The sequence below is a fragment of the Mesocricetus auratus genome, unplaced genomic scaffold (assembly GCF_017639785.1).
Source record: "Mesocricetus auratus isolate SY011 unplaced genomic scaffold, BCM_Maur_2.0 Super-Scaffold_6730, whole genome shotgun sequence".
Lineage (NCBI taxonomy): Eukaryota > Metazoa > Chordata > Mammalia > Rodentia > Cricetidae > Mesocricetus > Mesocricetus auratus.
This window is the reverse complement of record NW_024429184.1, coordinates 112,683,490-112,702,595: the sequence shown is the minus strand read 5'-3', so window position 1 is coordinate 112,702,595 and position 19,106 is coordinate 112,683,490. Positions and strand designations below refer to the sequence as shown.

The 19,106-nt window shown below is 43.0% G+C and overlaps 1 protein-coding gene across 1 annotated transcript; it reads right to left on the bottom strand.

Annotated features, from left to right (window-relative positions):
• Nucleotides 1-201: 201 nt before the first annotated feature.
• Plac8l1 (PLAC8 like 1) lies at nt 202-14,228 on the bottom strand. Its single transcript, XM_005069178.3, has 4 exons — nt 14,018-14,228; nt 9,617-9,753; nt 3,106-3,242; nt 202-458 (listed from the first exon to the last, which is right to left on the bottom strand). Exons 1-4 carry the CDS (start codon nt 14,134-14,136, stop codon nt 318-320), a joined length of 534 nt encoding a protein of 177 aa, XP_005069235.1. The 5' UTR covers nt 14,137-14,228; the 3' UTR covers nt 202-317.
• Between the last annotated feature and the right edge of the window lie 4,878 nt (nt 14,229-19,106).

Below are 19,106 nucleotides of genomic sequence, written 5' to 3'. Positions count from 1 at the left end.
TTGGGGAATGTTTCCAGCCTCACAGGCACCTCTCAGGAAAGGACAGCATCAGAAAGTTAGGAGAAAAGTCAACTTCCCAAAACCCTGCGGGAGAGGAGTATGGATCACTCACCCCTAGAAGGTACTATGCATGGCTAGACCAAAATAGCAAAGTCAGAAAATACTCAAGACCTCAGGGGAATCATAAAACAGCAGAGATAGTAATGAGCAAATCGTTTATTCTCCTATTCCAGTGAAAACCTATAGGAATAAAAAACAATCTTTCTAAGACAGGTGTGAGAGGAAGGTGGAGAAGAATGAGGGCAATAAGAGTATTATCAAGCCAGGGTGTCCTTGGGTGCTTGGACTGCACAGATTTCGTAGAGTTGGGAGGTTCTTATCTTGAGTTCTCGGGCCACCTGACAGACGGAGAAAGGCCAGCAGCAATGCACCACCATCCAGTCTTCACAGAGTGTCCCCTAGGGCAAGACCAAATTATACAGGACCATTTCTGTTTCTCAAGGGCCTGTGTAATGTTACTGGCTGGACTATCCCACCCTCCACTTCCAAGATTCACCAAACACTTAAGTCAACACTTGGAACCCCGGGTATCCAAGTGTCAAGCAGTAGCTGGTCAATATCTACAGTTCAGAGCCCTGCCCGCTCGATTTTTGACAAGTGCCTCTTACTGAAAACTCCAATTTTTCCTTTTAGTTGTCTTTTAGAATCATTTATTTTTTTTGTAGTAGGTAATGAAAGGAAAAGTATTGGCCCAGGACCCAAAAACCAAGTTCTCAGCACAAAGTTCATCTGCCCCAGAGGACCAGATGGCAGGAAATAAGACACAAACACAGGAGACAGAGGGCCAGGGAGAAGGGGAAGGGAACAAGAGAAAGGGAACAGGGATATTTGTCCCAAGCAGAGGAAGGCAAAAGACTGCCACTGAACAGGGACAAACAGACACGGCACCTGAGAAAATGGTACCTTCTAGTATCCATTTATAAGTGAGTACACACCATGTCTGGTTCTGAGTTACCTCACTCAGGATGTTTTTTTTTTCTAGTTCCATCCATTAGACCCCTAGCAATAGTGGACAGGGTGCCTGAACTGGTCTCCTGTAATCAGATTGGTGACTACCCTATCATCATAGAGTAGCTGATGGAAGCAGATATAGAGATCCACAGCTAAGACTGGGTTGAGCTCTGAGAGTCCATTTGAAGAGATGAGGAAGGATTGTATGAGCAAGGGGGTGGGGTCAAGATCATGACGGGGAAACCCACAGAGACAGCTGACCTAAGTTTGTAGGAGCTCAACCACTCTGAACTAACAGGTAGGGAGCCCTGCATGGGACCAACCTAGGCCCTCTGCGTGTGTGTGACATTTATGTAGCTTGATCTGTTTGGGGGGGCCCCTAGCAGTGGGATCAGGACCTGGCCCTGGCACATGAGCTGACTTTTTGGAGCCTACTCCCCGTGCAGGGATGCCTCACCCAGCAGGAGGAGGAGCTTGATCCTGCCTCATGCTTTGTTGACTCCCATGGGAGGCTCCCCCTCTTGAACAGAGGAGTGGATGGGAAGAAAGGAGGGAGGGGAAACTGTGGTTGATATGCAAAATAAATTTTAAAAATTAATTAAAAAATGAAAATGGCAGCTTTTAAAGGTAAAAGGGAAACCCCATGTTCGGAGGAGGTGTTTAGTTTTAATTGGGCATGTTAATTAAGTGAGCCAAAGGGGGCTTCCGATTGCTGGACATCAACACTTCCATAGCTGGACCTCGGTAGTCAATCTCAGGAGGAGGAAGTGACCAAATAAGAAAATAGGCCTTGGTGGCAGCTTTAGGAATGTCATCTAACAGATTTTAGCAAGGCAGAGGGAACTGGGGAGAGGGGCAAACCTATCAGAGCTACATGCTCTAGTGGGCTGATGTCCCTTCAGGTGATACACTAAAATGGTCCCAAATCCGCATAGTAAAAAGGTATGGGAAGCAAAAGAAACTCTCCCTTCTCCTCCCCCAGAGCTGTACCCAGCCGTCCTACTGCCTGCCTGGAGACAATCATTGGCTACCAGTTACATTTCCAGGCAAACTTTATCCGACTACACACATACACATATAGTCCTTATATGTGAAGAGTTACACGTCTATGTCTTGTTCACATAAAAAGATACTGTAAAGATCATCCCACAAAATACGTAGATACTATGAGAGAGGAGAGTCTGTCTGTGTCTGTGTCTCTGAGTGTGTGTGTCTGTGTGTCCAGTGCAGAAGGTTCCCTTTTGAAGACCCTGTGTCTGAATGCGTTGTCACCCATCTCTTCTCGCCAACTCACAGACTTCAGTCTTGTCTCTACTAAGGACCCCAAGGGATCCCCTGAGTAAATTCTACATGTGTCACATGGGCTACACTTTAAGTCAGACCTCACAAGTACTTCTTCCATATTAGGTTTGATTCCATCTGCCATGTCTTGAAGTAGTAAGAGACACATGTGTGGTTTTATTTTTGTATATGGGAGGGGTAGTGGCTAAAACCTCCTATTTCTACACATAAAAGTACATCTCAGGCTAATGATTTTACCAAACCTGTTGACCAAAAGCCAGCATTATGATTTCTTCTTGGAAATATTGTTCATTATACAGCATTTCATTGAGCATAGAACCATTGAAAACTAGGGGTTAAGTAATAGCTCCTACTAAATTAATGAAATCAGAACTTTCATTTCCCATCATGTTTTCGTTAAATGAGATTTTTTTGCTTGTTTGTTTTTGGTTTTTGAGACAAAGTTTCTCTGTATTGTCCTGGAACTAACTCTGAAGACCAGGCTGACCTCAAACTCACAGAGATCTGCCTGCCTCTGCCTCCCAAGTGCTGGGATTAAAGGCATGTGCCACAAATGCCTAAATGTGAGATTTTTAAGCATCTTTGCCAATATATCTATATCTCCTCTCTCTCTCTCTCTCTCTCTCTCTCTCTCTCTCTCTCTCTCTCTCTCTCTCTCTCTCTCTCTCTGTCTCTCTGTCTCTCTCCTCTCTCTCTCTCTCTCTCTCTCCCCAATAACTTTGGAGAATCATAGGTTGGAAAAGCATCCTAGTTCTAAATATTTGGATTCATACACGCCTCAATTGCCCTTACCTGTATCTTATGTCTCTCTCTGGTGCCAATTCTTAATGCAAGAGAAGACCCTGGTAACAGTGGCCAACACAGACACTCTCCATAATGCCTGGCAATGTCACACTCAAGACACATGGGACAAAAGAGACCACAGAGACCTGTTAATTGCACATAAAAGAAAGTCAGCGTTTTCAGATATTCAGGGGATGACTTCACATTTTAAATAGATTCACAACCCTGTGCCATCAATTCAACACTGCATTGTCTGCCTCTGCGACCAGGGACAAAGAATAAATAAACAATTCTCAAAACTCAGAGCTAGAGAATCATCATTACCTGGCCACATCAAAATTGTGTTCTTTTGTTAAATATTGCCAAAGCTGAACCTGACACAATTCTGTTAGCATTGATTAAGGTAACTGGGTTTTTTTCCATCAAAAAGTTAGGTCATTTTTGAGTCATAACTGAACTTGTTATGTTCTATCCAATTTCATTATTTAACATGGACCTAGAATATTAAAAGATTCTGTAATAGCATATACCCCTTCCTATGAAAATGACAGAAAACCTTTTGGGTACACACTGACTCTGTCTCCTATTGCTACCAGGGTTTTATTCTCTTCCTCAGATCAGAGGCTATTCTAATTTTTGTTAGCTTCACAGAGCCACTGACATTTGTCCATTTTAATCTGTAAACTATTAGGCAACTGGATCCTTGAGTGTCAACTGGAAATGGTTTCTACTTATTACTTCATTCACCATTAACTACTGATATGGGTTGTTACACAGACTGAGTGGACTCTCTAAGATGGTTCTATTCTAAAGATGTTTGAGGCCACAGAGCCTTTTGAGGGTATAATGACCGTTATGAACTTGCTCCAGAAGAGAAAAGGAAATACATGCACATGGGCAGGCAAATTATGTATTCCCTTTCATGGAGTTCGTAGAGCCATTAGAAACTATTTACAGGCCACAGTTAAGAGCTCCTGGCACACAGTTAAGATGTTCCATTACCTAAAAGTGCAAACAAATGACAACCCTGATGACACCAAATAGTTAGGACTACGAACCAACAAAAATGCCATGATAACCCATCTTTGGAAACATACTGTCTTATTTAGGCTTGTCATTGCTGTGATGAAACACCATGACAAAAGTAACTTGGGAAGGAAAGGGTTTATTTGGCTTATGTTTCTAAATGTTCATCATTGAAGGGAGTCAGGAAAGGAACTTAAATAGAGCAGGAACCTGGAGGCAGGAGCTGATGCAGGGGTCATGGGAGGGGAGCTTCTTACTGGCTTGCTCCCCATGGCTTGTTCAGCCTGATTTCTTATAGAACCCAGAACCACCAGCCCAGGGATAGCACCATTTATAATAGGCTGGGCCCTCCCTGATCAATCACTAATTACGAAAATGCCCTACATCTACCTACAGCCCAATCATATGGAGGTATTTTCTTAGTTGAGGTCCCCTCCTCTCAGATGATTTTAGCTCCTGTCAAGATGACACAAAAACATGCAGCATACATGTAAAACATTTTAATCAAGAGTAATTTTATATATGAAAATGCACAAATGTTAAGTGTTCACTTTGGATGACATTAATAATTGCATTAGCCTACATAACAGGAAATCCCACCCTTACCACTCATATTCCTGAGGGAAACACAGCCATCACTTCTATTCCCATAAGTAAATTTTGCCCCCTCTCAGCCCTCATCTCAAGGGAATCACACTTACTTTTATAACTGTTTTATTTTTGTGCAATATCATGAGGTATTTTGGGGTTGGTCATGTTGTTATATGAATCTATAGTTATTACTATTGAGTAATTAGCACTTCATTGTATGAATATTCTACAAACTGCTTAAATCGACATTCTATTGTTCCATTTTTGATATTAGTACCACTATGCACACTCACATGTAAGTCTTTATATGGACATACATCTAATTCCATGTGTGGGTATACGCCTTCATTTTAGTTGAATCATTTCCTGAGAGTGGAATTGCTAGGTCACATATTTAATTCTACAAATATAGAGAAATATTTCTGCAAAGCATGTGCACCATTCCATACCCTCTCTGACAAGACTTCCAATGGTTTGTCATTGTTGCCAGCATTTGCTATTGTCAAAATTTTTATTTTAGCCATTGTAGCATGTGTAACATGTTAGGCACCATAACTTCTGGTACACTAAATACAAGAGTAGGGTAGGTACCATGTAGCTGAAAGAAAACTAAATGTAGCCTCAAGTAGTTCTGAGACATTTTATCCTGAATTAAAAAAAATATCCTGACTCCCCAGGGATATGGCTCCACGGTAGTGTGTTTTTGTGGACTTCACAAGGATCAGTCCCATCACTAAAGAATAATTTCCAAGCAGAACAGGAGACTCCACTCAGTACTGACAACTAGTCTGAACAACTCAGAAAACAGCAAAAGGCCTAGCAAATTTTCAGAAAGCACAGAGGGCTGCCAGCATCTGCAACCTTGAATGAGGGCAATTTGAAATCAATGGCACAGTCTGTGGAAATTATGAAATACTGTAAATTCCCACAAATAAAGCAATTAATAAAAATTTGCCTAATTGTAAAGCCAGCAAATTATGCAACTGATCAATCCTGTTTACACATCTCTGAGCTGTACCACACCCTGTAAAGGGGCTGATGGTGCCTTAGCGTTTCTGCACCATGTTAGGACCCACATGTTGGGTTTTTGCTGGCGGGTTGGTGGGTGGGTTGGTTGGTTGATTTTTTAATCTTTCTGTCAGATAATCATGTAAGTGTGCTTTTTCAATATTTATCTTACTTTTCTACTGAGGTGACAAAACACTATGATCAAAGCAAATTCTAAAACAAAGCATTTAATTGGGGGCTCATAGTTCCATAGGGTTAGAGTCCATGCCCAGCATGGTGGTGAGCAGGACAGCAGGTAAACATGGCAGCTGAGAGCTCACATCTGATCCACAGCAAGAGGCAGAGAAAGAGCTAACTGGGAATGATGTGGGCTTTTCAAACCTCAAAGCCCACCCTTTAAAAAAAAGTGACACCTCCTCCAACAAGGCTCCACCTCGTAATCCTTCCCAAACAGTTCCGCCATACGGGGGTCAAGCATTAAAAAAACTTGAGCCTACAAGGAACATTCTCATTCAAACCACAATCCTCAAATCCAATCACTTTGAAACAGAAGTCAGCTGTGGTTTTTAAAAAATTTTATGAAGCCCAAACTTTTATTTCACAATAATGTTTATAAAGACTTCACCATGTGCCAAGCTCTTGTTGAAAACATTTTGTAGTATTAGTTTATTTAACATTTGAAATAATCATGTAATTAGGCACTTTTAAGGTCTACATGATAGCCTGCCCGATAACCACAGTACTTGTGGGACTGAAACAGTAGGACCATGAGTTCAAGGACAGCCTGGGATTCACAGGAAGTTCTAGAACAGCTTGTGCTTACTAAGATCCTATCTCAGAAAGCTAATCAATGAATAAAATAGGTCCTCTTACTAGCCTAGTTTTATGATTAGTTCACCTAAACTCCAGAAGAACTAAGTCATTGCCCCTAAGTTTATAACATAGTTAGTGAAGGGCAGACCAGGCTTGAACTCCAGGAGTCTGGCCCCAAAGTCCTAGTACTACACCTATGACCATATGTTCTCACATTTTAAATTTCTATCCTATCATAATTACTGCAAAAGAGTTTGTGTATCCCAGGACAGTATGCCCATTAGATTTATCCCTGTGGGATGGTCTGACCCTCTGAGTCAAGTGTATAATTTCACTGATCAGTGCCTAGAGCGATACTTATGCAACTGAAAAAAAAAGGCACCTGCAAGGACAGTCATTGCAGCCCGTGAGTATCACAACATTGGAAAGTGTAAGTATGGCTGAAGAACCAGTAAAGCCTGAGTGTGTAACCACTAAGAACGTGGGGAGGGACTGGAGAGGTGGCTTGTGGTTCAGGATGCTGCTGTGCAACCATGAGGACCTGAGTTTGGACCCAGCACCCACATAACAAGTCAGCTTGCATGCCTGAAATGCCAGGACTGTGGAGACAAAGACAGGAGGAGGAGTGGGGATTCGTGGCTGCCAGTTTAGTTCTGTGTTCACCGAAGGGCCCAGTCTCAAAGGAGCACAAAATGGAGCATTATAGAGGAGGCTATCAGATGCCCTCCTCTGGCCTCTGCCCATGCACTCTGGTACCCGCGTGTGCGCGCGCACACACACACACACACACACACACACACACACACACACACACACCACGCACACCTTTTCTAAAAGAGTGTGATAAAAGACTAAGTACCAATATAGCTAAGTCTCTAAGGCTAATTTGAATTTTTAAAAAATCAAATTGCATAAGGGGCACAGCTTAATACCATTTATGCTTTGCTTAAAGAGTTACAAAGCAAAAACATACATTGCTAAAGGATTTACATGGGTAACTATAGAGAAAATATCTGGAAGGAAATGTTCCACCCCCATTGATTTTTGTTGCTGCTCTTGTTTACAACCACAAATTGGTATCTACAACGAGACAAGGATCCTTCTTCTGTAACACGTCATTTTTTGAAGGAGAGTGTACAGAATGGTTCTCTTCTTTTACAGAGCTCAAGGTTGACAGGGACTTGTGGCTCACATTCATCCTTTCCCTTTCCTTCAACAGCCTAGTCTCTACCCTTGTGTGTGGAATGCCATCCTTCTCACTCACAGGCAAGTCCAGACAAAGACACAAAGCTGTGGTGCAGAGGCCTCGAGAGCAGAAGCGGGAAAGCAGGTGGAAACTTGAGCACGCACACCTAACATCAGTTATGGCGAGGGAGCCGAAACTTCCAATGATAAGATGCTTAGAGAGGAACAATGCACACGTGTGCGTTGCCAGTGGGAGTGTGAATTAATTCACCTTCCAGAAGGAAAGTCACTCTGAGACACCTACTATAATTTAAAGAGGCATGTTCTGTTTGGTCAGCAATTTTGCTCATTAGCAATTACCCAAGACAAATATCCTGTGCAAAAAAAAAAAAAAGCAAAAAAAAAAAAAGGTATCTAATCAAGCAGAGTCGCGCAGCATTGGTTTGAATAAACCACATAAAGATCCATCGACAGGAGCTGTTGGCATAAACAAACTGTGGTACAAGGGGATTCATAAAGCAATTTAAGAAGCCAGCTCCAGTTGTGATTGTGTGGCGGGATCACTGAAATGTGTGGTGACACTCAAAGAGAGTCTAGGAACGGGTATTGCAATGATTCTCCCATTTGTGTAAATTACGCTCACACATAAGTGAGGGCTCTGGGGGAGGGGGATACACCAAGATATCTGCACCTGTAGACACTGTTCTGTCCTTTGGTTGTCTCTTATGTTTTCCTATTTTCTGATCATTAAGTGAATGGTGTTTTTAAAGTAGACTTTCTTTTAAAATCTTCGGACAGCCTTCTAAGTATGTGGACTCTGTCTGGGGAGAAGAGGGGAGACAGAAGGCAGGTCATACTTGCTTCTCATGAGTTCTGGGGTCCTGACACAGGAGATAAACAGTGACTCAATGTACCTTTGCTCTAAGCCACAGGTCAGAGGTCAGTCATGAAACTCTTGACAACTGAACCAGAGTCAGGAAAGATCTCAGTCAACGAAGGGGGTTTCCTTTCAGACTGTTCTTGCTACAAGAGTAATACATATTCTTTATGGAGATAATGAAGAGATAATAAAAACAAAAAAATGAAATGTATTTGTTAGCCTGCCATCTGGAGACATCTGCTGTAAATAATAGTATTTGTATCCTTCTACACTTTTATTCTAAATGCTTTCACTTCCTCAAGATGGAATTTAGTAAACACAATTTTGTACTCACTCGGTTTCTTAAACCCAAAACATATGCAAACCAGGTATGGTACCAGGCACCTTTAATGCCAGCACTCAGGAGGCAGAGGCAAGAGGATCTCCATGAGCTCCAGACAAGCCAGGGAAACATAACGAGACCCTGTCTCAAAAAATAACAAAAATGAAACTCTATATAAAAGATCTTTTTACTCAATAAATGTTACTTTACCACATGACTTTCCATAGCTGTATAATAATTCAGTGGATGGAAGCAATATGTGTTCTGTTCCAAGCTTGGCTACAGTAGCCAATGCTGCAGTGTTAATGTTCCTGGTAAATTTTGGGCATAGTTTATTTCCTCAGACTAAGCTCCTACTAAGAAATGCAGTTATCCGGTAAAAAAACATTGTAACCCTCGCTGTTCCCTTCCAGTTTACACTGTCACTTCTAGTGGAGAAGGAAGGATATTCTGTATATCTTTGCCAACAATGGATCCTGTGATTTAAATAAAAATGCCACTTATCCTATGAATGGGTCTACATTGTTGAAAAGCATGACTTTTCCCCCAACTAAGGAGCAGGCTTGAAGCACCAGACTGATGCAGTTACTCTGAAGTCATTTACTCTCCGACCTTGTGCAGGGTAGCTTTCCCACCTACTGGTAACTCAGGGAAGAAAGGGTGAGGAGGAACCTGAGGGCAAAGGAAACCCGTACAGATTTTCCTATCTCTGCAGACACTGAAAAGGCCGGTGTTCCAGTCCCCGCCAGTCTGAACAATGGCTGTGACTGTGGTCCTGCCACTGGCTCCACGGATGGGCTGCTTCACCACGGCACGAGCTGGTACTTGGCTCCTGGAGAGGCAAGGATGATGATTTACTTGGTAACAAAGAATGATAACCACTGATCAAGACAGAACAACAAAGATGAGACCAGAGACCCGTGGTGCCAAGAGACCGTCATTTCCCTCTTTCAGTGTGCCTTCTCTGACTTTTAAATTTTTTGTCCCATTAAGGATCAATCTATCACTTAAACTTTAGCTTGGAGCTGGTTTTTCGTGTAAGGAATGGATAGTTCCACTTTCTGTAATTCTAAATTAGGAAATAAGTGTTCAAGGGACTGGGATGCAACAGTGGGAGTGGGGGGACTCCCTCCTCTTTCTGAGGTGGAAAGTTTCGCCTGAATTTCAGTCACGGAAATGGCAACAGTCATTTCTGTGGATGAAGGTAAGCTGCTTCAAGGTTCATGGGAAAGCTGGGTCAGCTTGGAGTCAGTGAGGCATAGGATGAACCTGAGCCTGAGCCTGCTTTGTGTTGTCATTACCTTGTTGCATGACTCTCCTACAGCAAATCTGATCTCTTATGTGCTGTGGAAAATTAAGGAAGGAATGTGCCTCACATTCACAATAAAATAAACAAGACACAATACTATTTCCCCAGAAACAATTGTTGTAGGTTACCAAGTTCTAGATGCTCTAGAAGTCAAAGGGGAAATAGCTGGGGAGCCCTTCCTAACCTGATTTAGAGCAACAAAACCAATGAAATGTTATGGTATAATGATACGTATTTTCCATCACACCAAAACTTCCTGCAATTATTGTTGTTGTGTTGAAGGTCCCCAGCTGGTGGTATGATTTGGAGAGCTTCTGGAAGCTTTAGGTGGTAAGGCTTATTTGGAAGAAGTGCTTCATTAGGATCGTACCTTTGAAGGTTTTGCCTTGTGAAGGGGCTGGTCATGCCTTTGAAGGTAAACTTTAAAGAGTCCAGAGACCAGCCCCTTCCTCCCTCCATCCCGCCCTGCTTCCTGTCTATCATCCTTCACCACCATAATGATCTCAACATGGGCCCATATTCAACGAAGCTAAGGAATATGGGCTGAAATCTCTGAAATCATAAGTCGTTTATATCATGCATTCTGACACAGTGACAAGAAAGCTCACCCTTGTCCAAGCATTACCAAACAGGACAACTTGTTGGAACAAGCTCCAAAGCCTTGCCCCAGACCAACTGCACAGGTCTCCAAAGAAGAAGTCTATAAGTCACTACCATAACAGCTTTCCAGGGAATTCTTAAGAAGCATTCACCTCTTGCAGCGGATTTGGTGACTGCAATAGCTCCCAAGTCTTCACCAGCTAGGCGTTGCCCATGGAACAGGAATGGCAAGGAAAACAGAACAGATGGTAGACAAGAAGGGAGGATGCTTGAGATACACCAAGTCCAAAGACCCAATGAGTTATCAAGATGCTAACCAAGGAGCTGGGAATGCTGCATAAGAGCCAGAAGGAAGGTCAGGCAGCAGCCACTGGGCCCCCAGAGCAGAACTAGTCCTTCTGTCTGCTAAACATTACAGATAATACTTAGGATATAATTAGCAGTTATGTCACCACACTCAGTCCAACTCACAAATATTTTATTGTATTGAAAATATGTTTAGTTTTCTTGTTTCTCAAAAGTTCCCAGAGACATGGCTGCTGAAAAGCACCAGTCAGAGGCTAACCATTACTCAGAGACAGATAATTTCAAAACAAACTTGTAAAATACACTTTCATTTGCCACTCAGATGCATGTAAAGAAAAAGAGAATTATGACATATGTATGTGTCGACATTTGTTCTGAAATGAGTTAGGGATTGTTTCTGTGGGCTGTCACATGTTCCCTGAAATGCATATTGAGTCCCCAGCCCCAGTGTGGCTGGCTGTACATGAAGAGGACTCCTAGCAAGCAAAGTCCAGTGGGTCAGAGGGATGGAATCCTGAGTTAATGGGACTGATGAAGGAAGAGAGCAAACAAGTACCCTGTGAGCCAGGAAAGGCCTCCCAGAGCCCAGCGTACTCCCCCGGGCCCAGACTTCCAAGCTCCAGAACTGAGGGAATCAGTTGTTACTGACTCCACCTGACCTAGAGTCTTTTGTCGCCACCTGTGAACATCTGAAACTGGCCCTGAAGAGCCTGCTTTCATACCAGTCCTGTTTCATCCCCTTCCACACGAGCTCCTTGTTGCCAGGGGCCGCGTGCTGCTGCTCCCCTTTGGATGCCCAGCGTCCAGCACGCCACCCTGAAACTGAGTGAGTACTCCATAAATATTTGCTGATTGGATCAAACAGATTCACTGCCTCTCCTATTGTACTCAAGTCTTTCTCAATCTAGCTCCTCTGGGCTAAATTATGCAACCTGAACTGCGTTGCTTCAGTTCTGTCGTCGAGGACATAACTCTCAGGGGTGAACTGATGAAATAAAAGCAGAGGATAGCCTAAAAGCTTTCTGCATCTCTCTACACAACCCAAGGCAATTCCTTCTCGGCATGATGCCTACCAGTGAGGGCTCCCATCATTATGCTAAGAGCTTCAATCATCTCTGATTTTAGTGGAGGGATTTCTGAGGGATGAGCACCTGGAAAGATTTTTCCCTGAAATGAACCATTTATAGCTTACAGCCCTAGACAATAATTTTTTGCTTCTATCTTAAAATTATGTGCATAACACCTTTTATCACAGCAAGGAAGCCAGGCTTCTATCTACTCCAAATCAAGTAACTGAGAAGCTAACTTTTACTTGTTGGGAAAAAAATTACGTGTGTGTGTGTGTGTGTTTGCCTAATTTTGAACTCAATAAGAACTCCGTTCTAATATTCTGAATCTTTGGTGATTTTTATTATTAAAATGTTTAGATTTATAGATGCAAAGATGTTTCAGTTCAAGCTTATTGTTCATCTGGTGTGATTAAAGTACCATTGCCAGCCTTCTCTGGGCACTTTCTATGTGCCAGGCATTAAAAGAAGAAAGATGACTAGGCACACCTGTAGCCCCAGTACCTGGGAAAATAAGGCAGGAGAATTTGAGACCAGCCAGGCCTGCATAGCAAAATCCTATCAGCAGAGAATGAGAATGAGAGAGAGTCAAAGCAAGCGGGGTGGCTTGTCTTAATCTGGGCTACTATAGATGAAAATAGTTACTGCAACTTCTTGGACAGCTTGTCTGTATACGACCCCCAAGGGATGCTTATGCCACCATGAAGAACAGGAACAAGTTTGGACATGATGAATATAGCTGATGCCCATAGAACTGTGCCAAAGCAGAGACACTGTCCATTCACAAGCAGAAAGAGCAGATTTGTGCACAATGAATTTCAAATCCAGCTCAGTTACATTCCAGTTCTTTAAGGTTAAGAAAGATCCTATCATTGCCATCAGCTCTGGTCTCATCTTCCTCCTCCAACGGTGTTTTAGTTACTGTAGCTCTTGATTGCCATGAGCATTCAACATTATCATGTAGTTGGTGCATGGGAGGCATGTTATTGATGGCAGCTAGTGGCTGGCATTCTTCACTTTTCTGAGGAGCGAAGAAGGCAGTGAAATCTGGGTCAGTTTTTTTAAGTCGAAGCATGTGCTACCTGAATAACTTGAAATACAGTCAGGATGACCAACCACCTCAATTTTCCAGGATAAAGATTTTACTAGGACAGAGAACTTTTGGTGCTAAAGTCAAGATGGTCCTGAGATAACCAAGAGAGACGGTAACTGTGCTCGTTAAAAGCAGAGGGAAGCTTTAGTGGGAAACAGGTGGGTGACAGCAGTCCCATCTGATCCCGCTACCTAGTAACGCTTCAGAGGGTAACACACCCTCCTCCCTCGTTCTGACTTCCCTCTCTTCTGAGCCCCTCTCCTAAGAAGCTAGGCACCCGCCCCATCAAAGGGTGACTGTCCCCACAATGAATACACCAGTCTGGGTAGCTGCTGGTGATTCTTTAATCAAGCATGCAGTGCCAAGAATTTATTGTACCTTCCACTCAGGCCTCCTTGTTTATCTCAAATTCTTAATTGAAGCCAAATCTCTGAGATACTCATGTCGAAGAGGTGGAAATCACAGTCACTCACAAGAAGTAAAGTATCACTTGGCCAGAATAGGACAACTTAAACCGAGAATGAAGAGATTTCCTTTAACTCAAGCGCCCCTTCTCCCATGAGCCAAGCACAGCTGCCCCCCTTTTCAAGCTCAAATGGGACTAGGTAACTCCCACTCTCCCCACAAACCACTGCTCTTTCCCTGGCTCCTTTTACAAGGAGATTGGATGGATATTCCAACTAACAGCAAAACCTGGGAGAAAAGTCACCTGATGTCCTACCTCAAGTTGGAGAGTAAATGCTCATCTCCCGATGACATGAGTAAGAAGAGTGGCATGTGTGTGCTGAGCAAGGAAACATCCTCGGGGCATCTGGAGAAGTGATGCCCAGGCCAGATCATGATGAATGTCTTCTTGTCTGGTTATCCTTTCCCTTGGACAACAAGGAGACCGATTCTGAACTTCGCTTCAAACCCAAAGTGAAAAGAATGCCTTTAAAAGAACGTTGCCTTGATATTCTGGAACCTGAGGTCATAGTAGTCTGATAGACAGACATTGTATCTTTTTAAAGATGAACACAGGTATAACTAACCTTTTCTAATCTGAAGGGAGAATAATGGAGATACAATGTAAACACAAAATTTAAAACAAGAGACTCATCTTTGATGGGAAAATCCTTTGCTTTAAAATATACCGTTAGTAAGTATTTACCTAGTTAAGTGGTGGGCTAAGCACCATGTCTTCCGTCCTAGAGGCTGCAGTTTTCTACTCTACTAGGCAGCAAGGTAGTTTCATCATCAGGACCAGTGGTCCAATCCTGAAAGATGAGACAATTCCATAATATACCCAAAAGCAGCAACAGAAAGTCTCCCAGCCTGAAGAAAAAAGATCTTTAAAGGATCAGAAAACCATTAAGAAAAATGATTGAGGACAGACTATCCCCAACTTAGAAGTATTGAACTATGTATTTCTAATTACAAAGGAGAAACAAATACACATCATGCATGCCTGGAAAAAGCCAAATGTACACAAAATGTGTCTTTACAATGAAAGTTCTGAGAGTGTTTTTAGAGAAAAGGGAGGTCACCTGCAATGAAAGCTCAGGAAGTGACTGTCCAGGAAGTTATCTCTGAAACAGAACACCCTGGAAGTTGTCAGGAAGTACCATTACAAGGGGAATTCTGGGATTTATCAAGTTTAGAAATTGAACAAACAGATAATTTATCTTTGAATCAAAGTAATGCTTAGTCTGAATTTCAACAAACCTCTAGGCATGTTGCTAAAAGAAATGACATTCTGTTAGTCAAGTGAAAAGAAACAAGCAAACTTAAACTCAGCCCAACATATCCGACACCATACCATGTTGGCAATCTTTTTTCCCCCCTAATTTTATGTCTGGGTGCTGTGTCTGCATGAAGGTCTGCGCATCACCAGCATGGAGCATGCCAGGAGCCACAAGACCAGAAGAGTGCTCTGAAGACTTGTGTGAATTTACCATCACAAGAAATATGACAGGAACAAATTACCACCTTCTCTTACAAACTGAAAATGAAGTATTTCTTTATTACATTCTTTATTTTATTTTGGTTTTTCGAGACAGGATTTCTCCGTGGCTTTGGAGGCTATTCTGGAACTAACTCTTGTAAACAAGGCTGGTCTGGAACTCACAGAGATCCGCCTGCCTCTGCCTTCTGAGTGCTGGGATTAAAGGCGTGCCCCACCACCGCCCTGCTTATTACATTCTTTAAGACATTTAGAAGTGTTGTCTTCTACCCGTGTGTGTGTGTGTGTGTGTGTGTGTGTGTGTGTGATTGTGTGTATGTGTTTCACCTGCAACTAGTTATACTCTGTGCACAGTATATCAGTGAACAATCAGAAATTTAATTACAATACTCCAAATTTGGGGGTATTCTTCATGCCATGGTTCTCAATCTATGGGTCATGACCCCCCTGAGGGCTGAATGACCCTTTCCTTTCACAGGTCTTGCACATCAGATATCCTGAATAGCAGATATTTACATTACAGTTTACAATAGCAAATTTACAGTTATAAAGTAGCAACAAAAATAATTTTATGGTTGGAGGGATCCCTACAACATGAGAAACTGTATTAAAGGGTCACAGCATTAGGAAGGTTGAAAACCACTGTTCTAATATAAATGTGAAGTTATGTCCAAGACACTAAAGAAAAACAGAGAACAAGGGATTAATTAATGCTAAATCCACACATTCTTGTCAAAGGAAAGTATTTTAAGATATATATCAAATATTAACAAATTAAGCCAGGCACAGTGATGCATGCCTTTAATCCTAGCACTTGGGAGGCAAAGGCAGATGGATGTCTGAGTTCAAGGCCTGCCTTGTCTACAGAATTGCAGACTATCAGGACTCCACAGAGAAATCCTGTCTTGAAAAACCAAAACCAAAAATAAATATTATTTGTTTCAGAAGTGTGTGGTGACACTCCACTAGTAAGTTAAAATACCCAAATCTACCCTGGAACGCAAAAGTGCCTAAAGAAGACCCCATTGAATTACCTGTTTCCAACTTCTTCTTGTTCCAAACCACAGCATCCTATTTGGAGCATCATCTCCCAAGCAAGCCTGGGTCCAGCTTACCACAGCTCTTATCCGAAAGTTTCAGCTGCTCCTCCGATCCCGTCCTCTACACCACGCCTCATCGGTGAAGTCTTCCTGACCTGCTCCTCCAATCCCATCCTCTACACCACGCCTCATCGGTGAAGTCTTCCTGACCTGCTCCTCCAATCCCGCCCTCTACACCACGCCTCATCGGTGAAGTCTTCCTGACTTCACTCTGACCTGACAAGCCTGACAGCAGGAGGCAAACCACATTCTGTTCTCCAGGAAGCAGTCTGTCTACCTGACGAGAATGCTGAAGTGGACACAGAGCATGGGGGCAAGCGCTCCAACTCAACCCTCCCAGGAGCAAGCGGGACTCTCAACATCCACTTCCATCCCCAGACCTGCCTCATGGGGCCTCCTTGCTGTTCGCTGCTTCGATGCAGCTCCACGCCCCTCTCGGAGCCTTTGTGTTTGCTGTTCCCAGGTATCTGCTAACAAACGCACAAAGACATCTATCCTGGAACCTATAAGCTAGCTCCCGTCGACCAACTCATTGTGAATACACACGTCCTGCATATTAGCCACCTACTCGTAAGGCTACTCACCATGTTCCCTTTCTTTTCATACATTCTTTTCATATGTGTATGCGCCTGTACCAGTCCATGCACAGGACGTATACAGAGGAGCCTGAGGTCAGAAGGGATGTCAGATACCCTGGAACTAGATTTATAAGGGATTATTAGCTGCCGTGTGGGCGCCAAGATCCAAACCGGAGTCCTCGGCAAGAGCAGGAAGTGTGGGTAGTTGCTGAACGGCGCACCTCTGCAGCATCTCCTATACATTCTTAACGAAGGCTACAGACCACACTACATGCAAAGAACTTAAGGGTCCACGTATAGGCGCTAACTAGGCAGGCAAACCTTCACAGCACGTTGTACAGTGGGACGGAAGGACGAGGAGGAGGAGCAAGCAGGGTAAGGCAGGGAAGAGGGGCATGAAAAAGAATTCTCATAGCAACACATTCGGGTTATGCTGATAGCTTTAAAAAGTAGAGCATAAAATAACCTTACATATAATTCTATAGAAAAACATCTACAGATAAGTCTACAGGAAAGTATTTCCTCCTACTATATTAGAAAAAGTAAATTAAAATATCAATAAATTAATTGCCTGTTTTGGAAATATAGAAAACATAACCAATGATATTTAGCTATTAAGTGGAAACATGGTATAAGAGTTTTGTGAGTGTATATAGTTATGACTTTCAAACCATGTATTTTACTTTTTTTTTGTTTTTTCAAGACAGGGTTTCTTTGTATTGTTTTAGAGGTCATCCTGAACTCACTTTATAGACCAGGCTGGCCTCGAACTCAAAGATCCGCCTGCCTCTGCCTCCTGAGTGCTGGGATGAAAGGTGTGTGCCACCAATACCCAGCTCGATTTTACTTATTTAAAAAAAAAAGAAAAAGAAGCAGGCTAGAGAGATAGCTCAGCAGTTAGGACACTTGGTTTCCTTGCAGAGGATTCAAGTTCAATTGCTAGAGCTGGCTCCCAGTGGCCTTTACCCCCTGCTCCAGGGAATGAAGCCTTCTGGTCTCTATAGGCTCTGCATTCATGTGCATAAACCCACTCAGTGCACACAAATACACATAATTAAAAACAGAACAAATCTTTTTTTAAAGAAAACCATGAAGCTGGACATAAAAGAATAACAAATGGTCAGACATGGTGGTGCAGCCTTTAATCCCAGCACTCAGGAGGCAGAGGCAAGAAGATCTCTGTGAGTTTGAGGCTAGTATGGTCTACAGATCAAGTTCTAGGACAACAGCAAGGGCTGTTACATAAAGAAACCCTATCTCAAAACAACAACAAAAGCACATATAAGAAGGATGAGAGATACCATAATAGAGGAAGCCATTATAAGTTGGAGGAGAGATCTGGCACTAGTGAGATCTTCACAGATCTACAAAAATGACACCAACTGCATTAAGGCTACCTTAAATGCCCTCCCCTGATAACGAGATTGATGACTACCTTATATGCCATCCTAGAATCCTCACACAGTGGCTGATGGAAGCAGAGGCAGACACCCACAGCTAAAAACTGAACTGAACTCCTGGAATCCAGTTGCAAAGTGGATTGATGAGCAAAGGAATCAAGACTAGGCTGGCAAAACCCACAAAGGCAGTTGACCTAAACAAGGGGGAACACATGGATCCCAGACTGATGACTGAGAGACCAGCCTGGGACTGATCCAGACACCCTGCCCCCAACCTGGATGTCAGAGAAGAGGCCTCGGCAATTTATGGAACCTTAGAGAGTAGATCAGTATTTATTCCTGGCATCCAAATGGACTCTGGGAGCCCATTTCACACTGAGGGATGCTTCTCAGCCTAGACACATGGGAGAGGACCTAGACCCTGTCCGGAATTATATGACAGACTCTGAAAATCCTTCATGGAAGGCCTTTCCCTTCCCTGGAGAGCAGAAAGGAGATGGAGTGGGATGGGGGTTGGGAGGCCGGGGGAGGAGGGGACAGAAAGGGAACTGAAAGTAGTATGTGTAAAAAGTTAAATTAAAAAAAAGTTAGCCAGAAATATATGTATACATATGATAAAAAAATGGGGGGGGGGGAGGAAAGTTGCTTCGAGAGATGGCTCAGAGGTTAAGAGCACTGCCTGCTCTTCCAGAGGTCCTGAGTTCAATTCCCAGCACCTACATGGTGGCTCACAGCCATCTATAATGAGATCTGGTGCCCTCTCTGGCATGTAGACATACATACATGGAGG

What these genes read in the sequence shown, in the direction of transcription:
- Plac8l1 (XM_005069178.3), bottom strand. Translation starts at nt 14,136, where the DNA reads ATGATCTGGCCTGGGCATCACTTCTCCAGATGCCCCGAGGATGTTTCC. An exon ending in CATTTACTCTCCAACTTGAG is followed by an intron (nt 9,754 to 14,017) that starts GTAGGACATCAG and finishes TTGCCTCTCCAG; the next exon opens with GAGCCAAGTACCAGCTCGTG. An exon ending in CTGCAGAGATAGGAAAATCT is followed by an intron (nt 3,243 to 9,616) that starts GTACGGGTTTCC and finishes TGCAATTAACAG; the next exon opens with GTCTCTGTGGTCTCTTTTGT.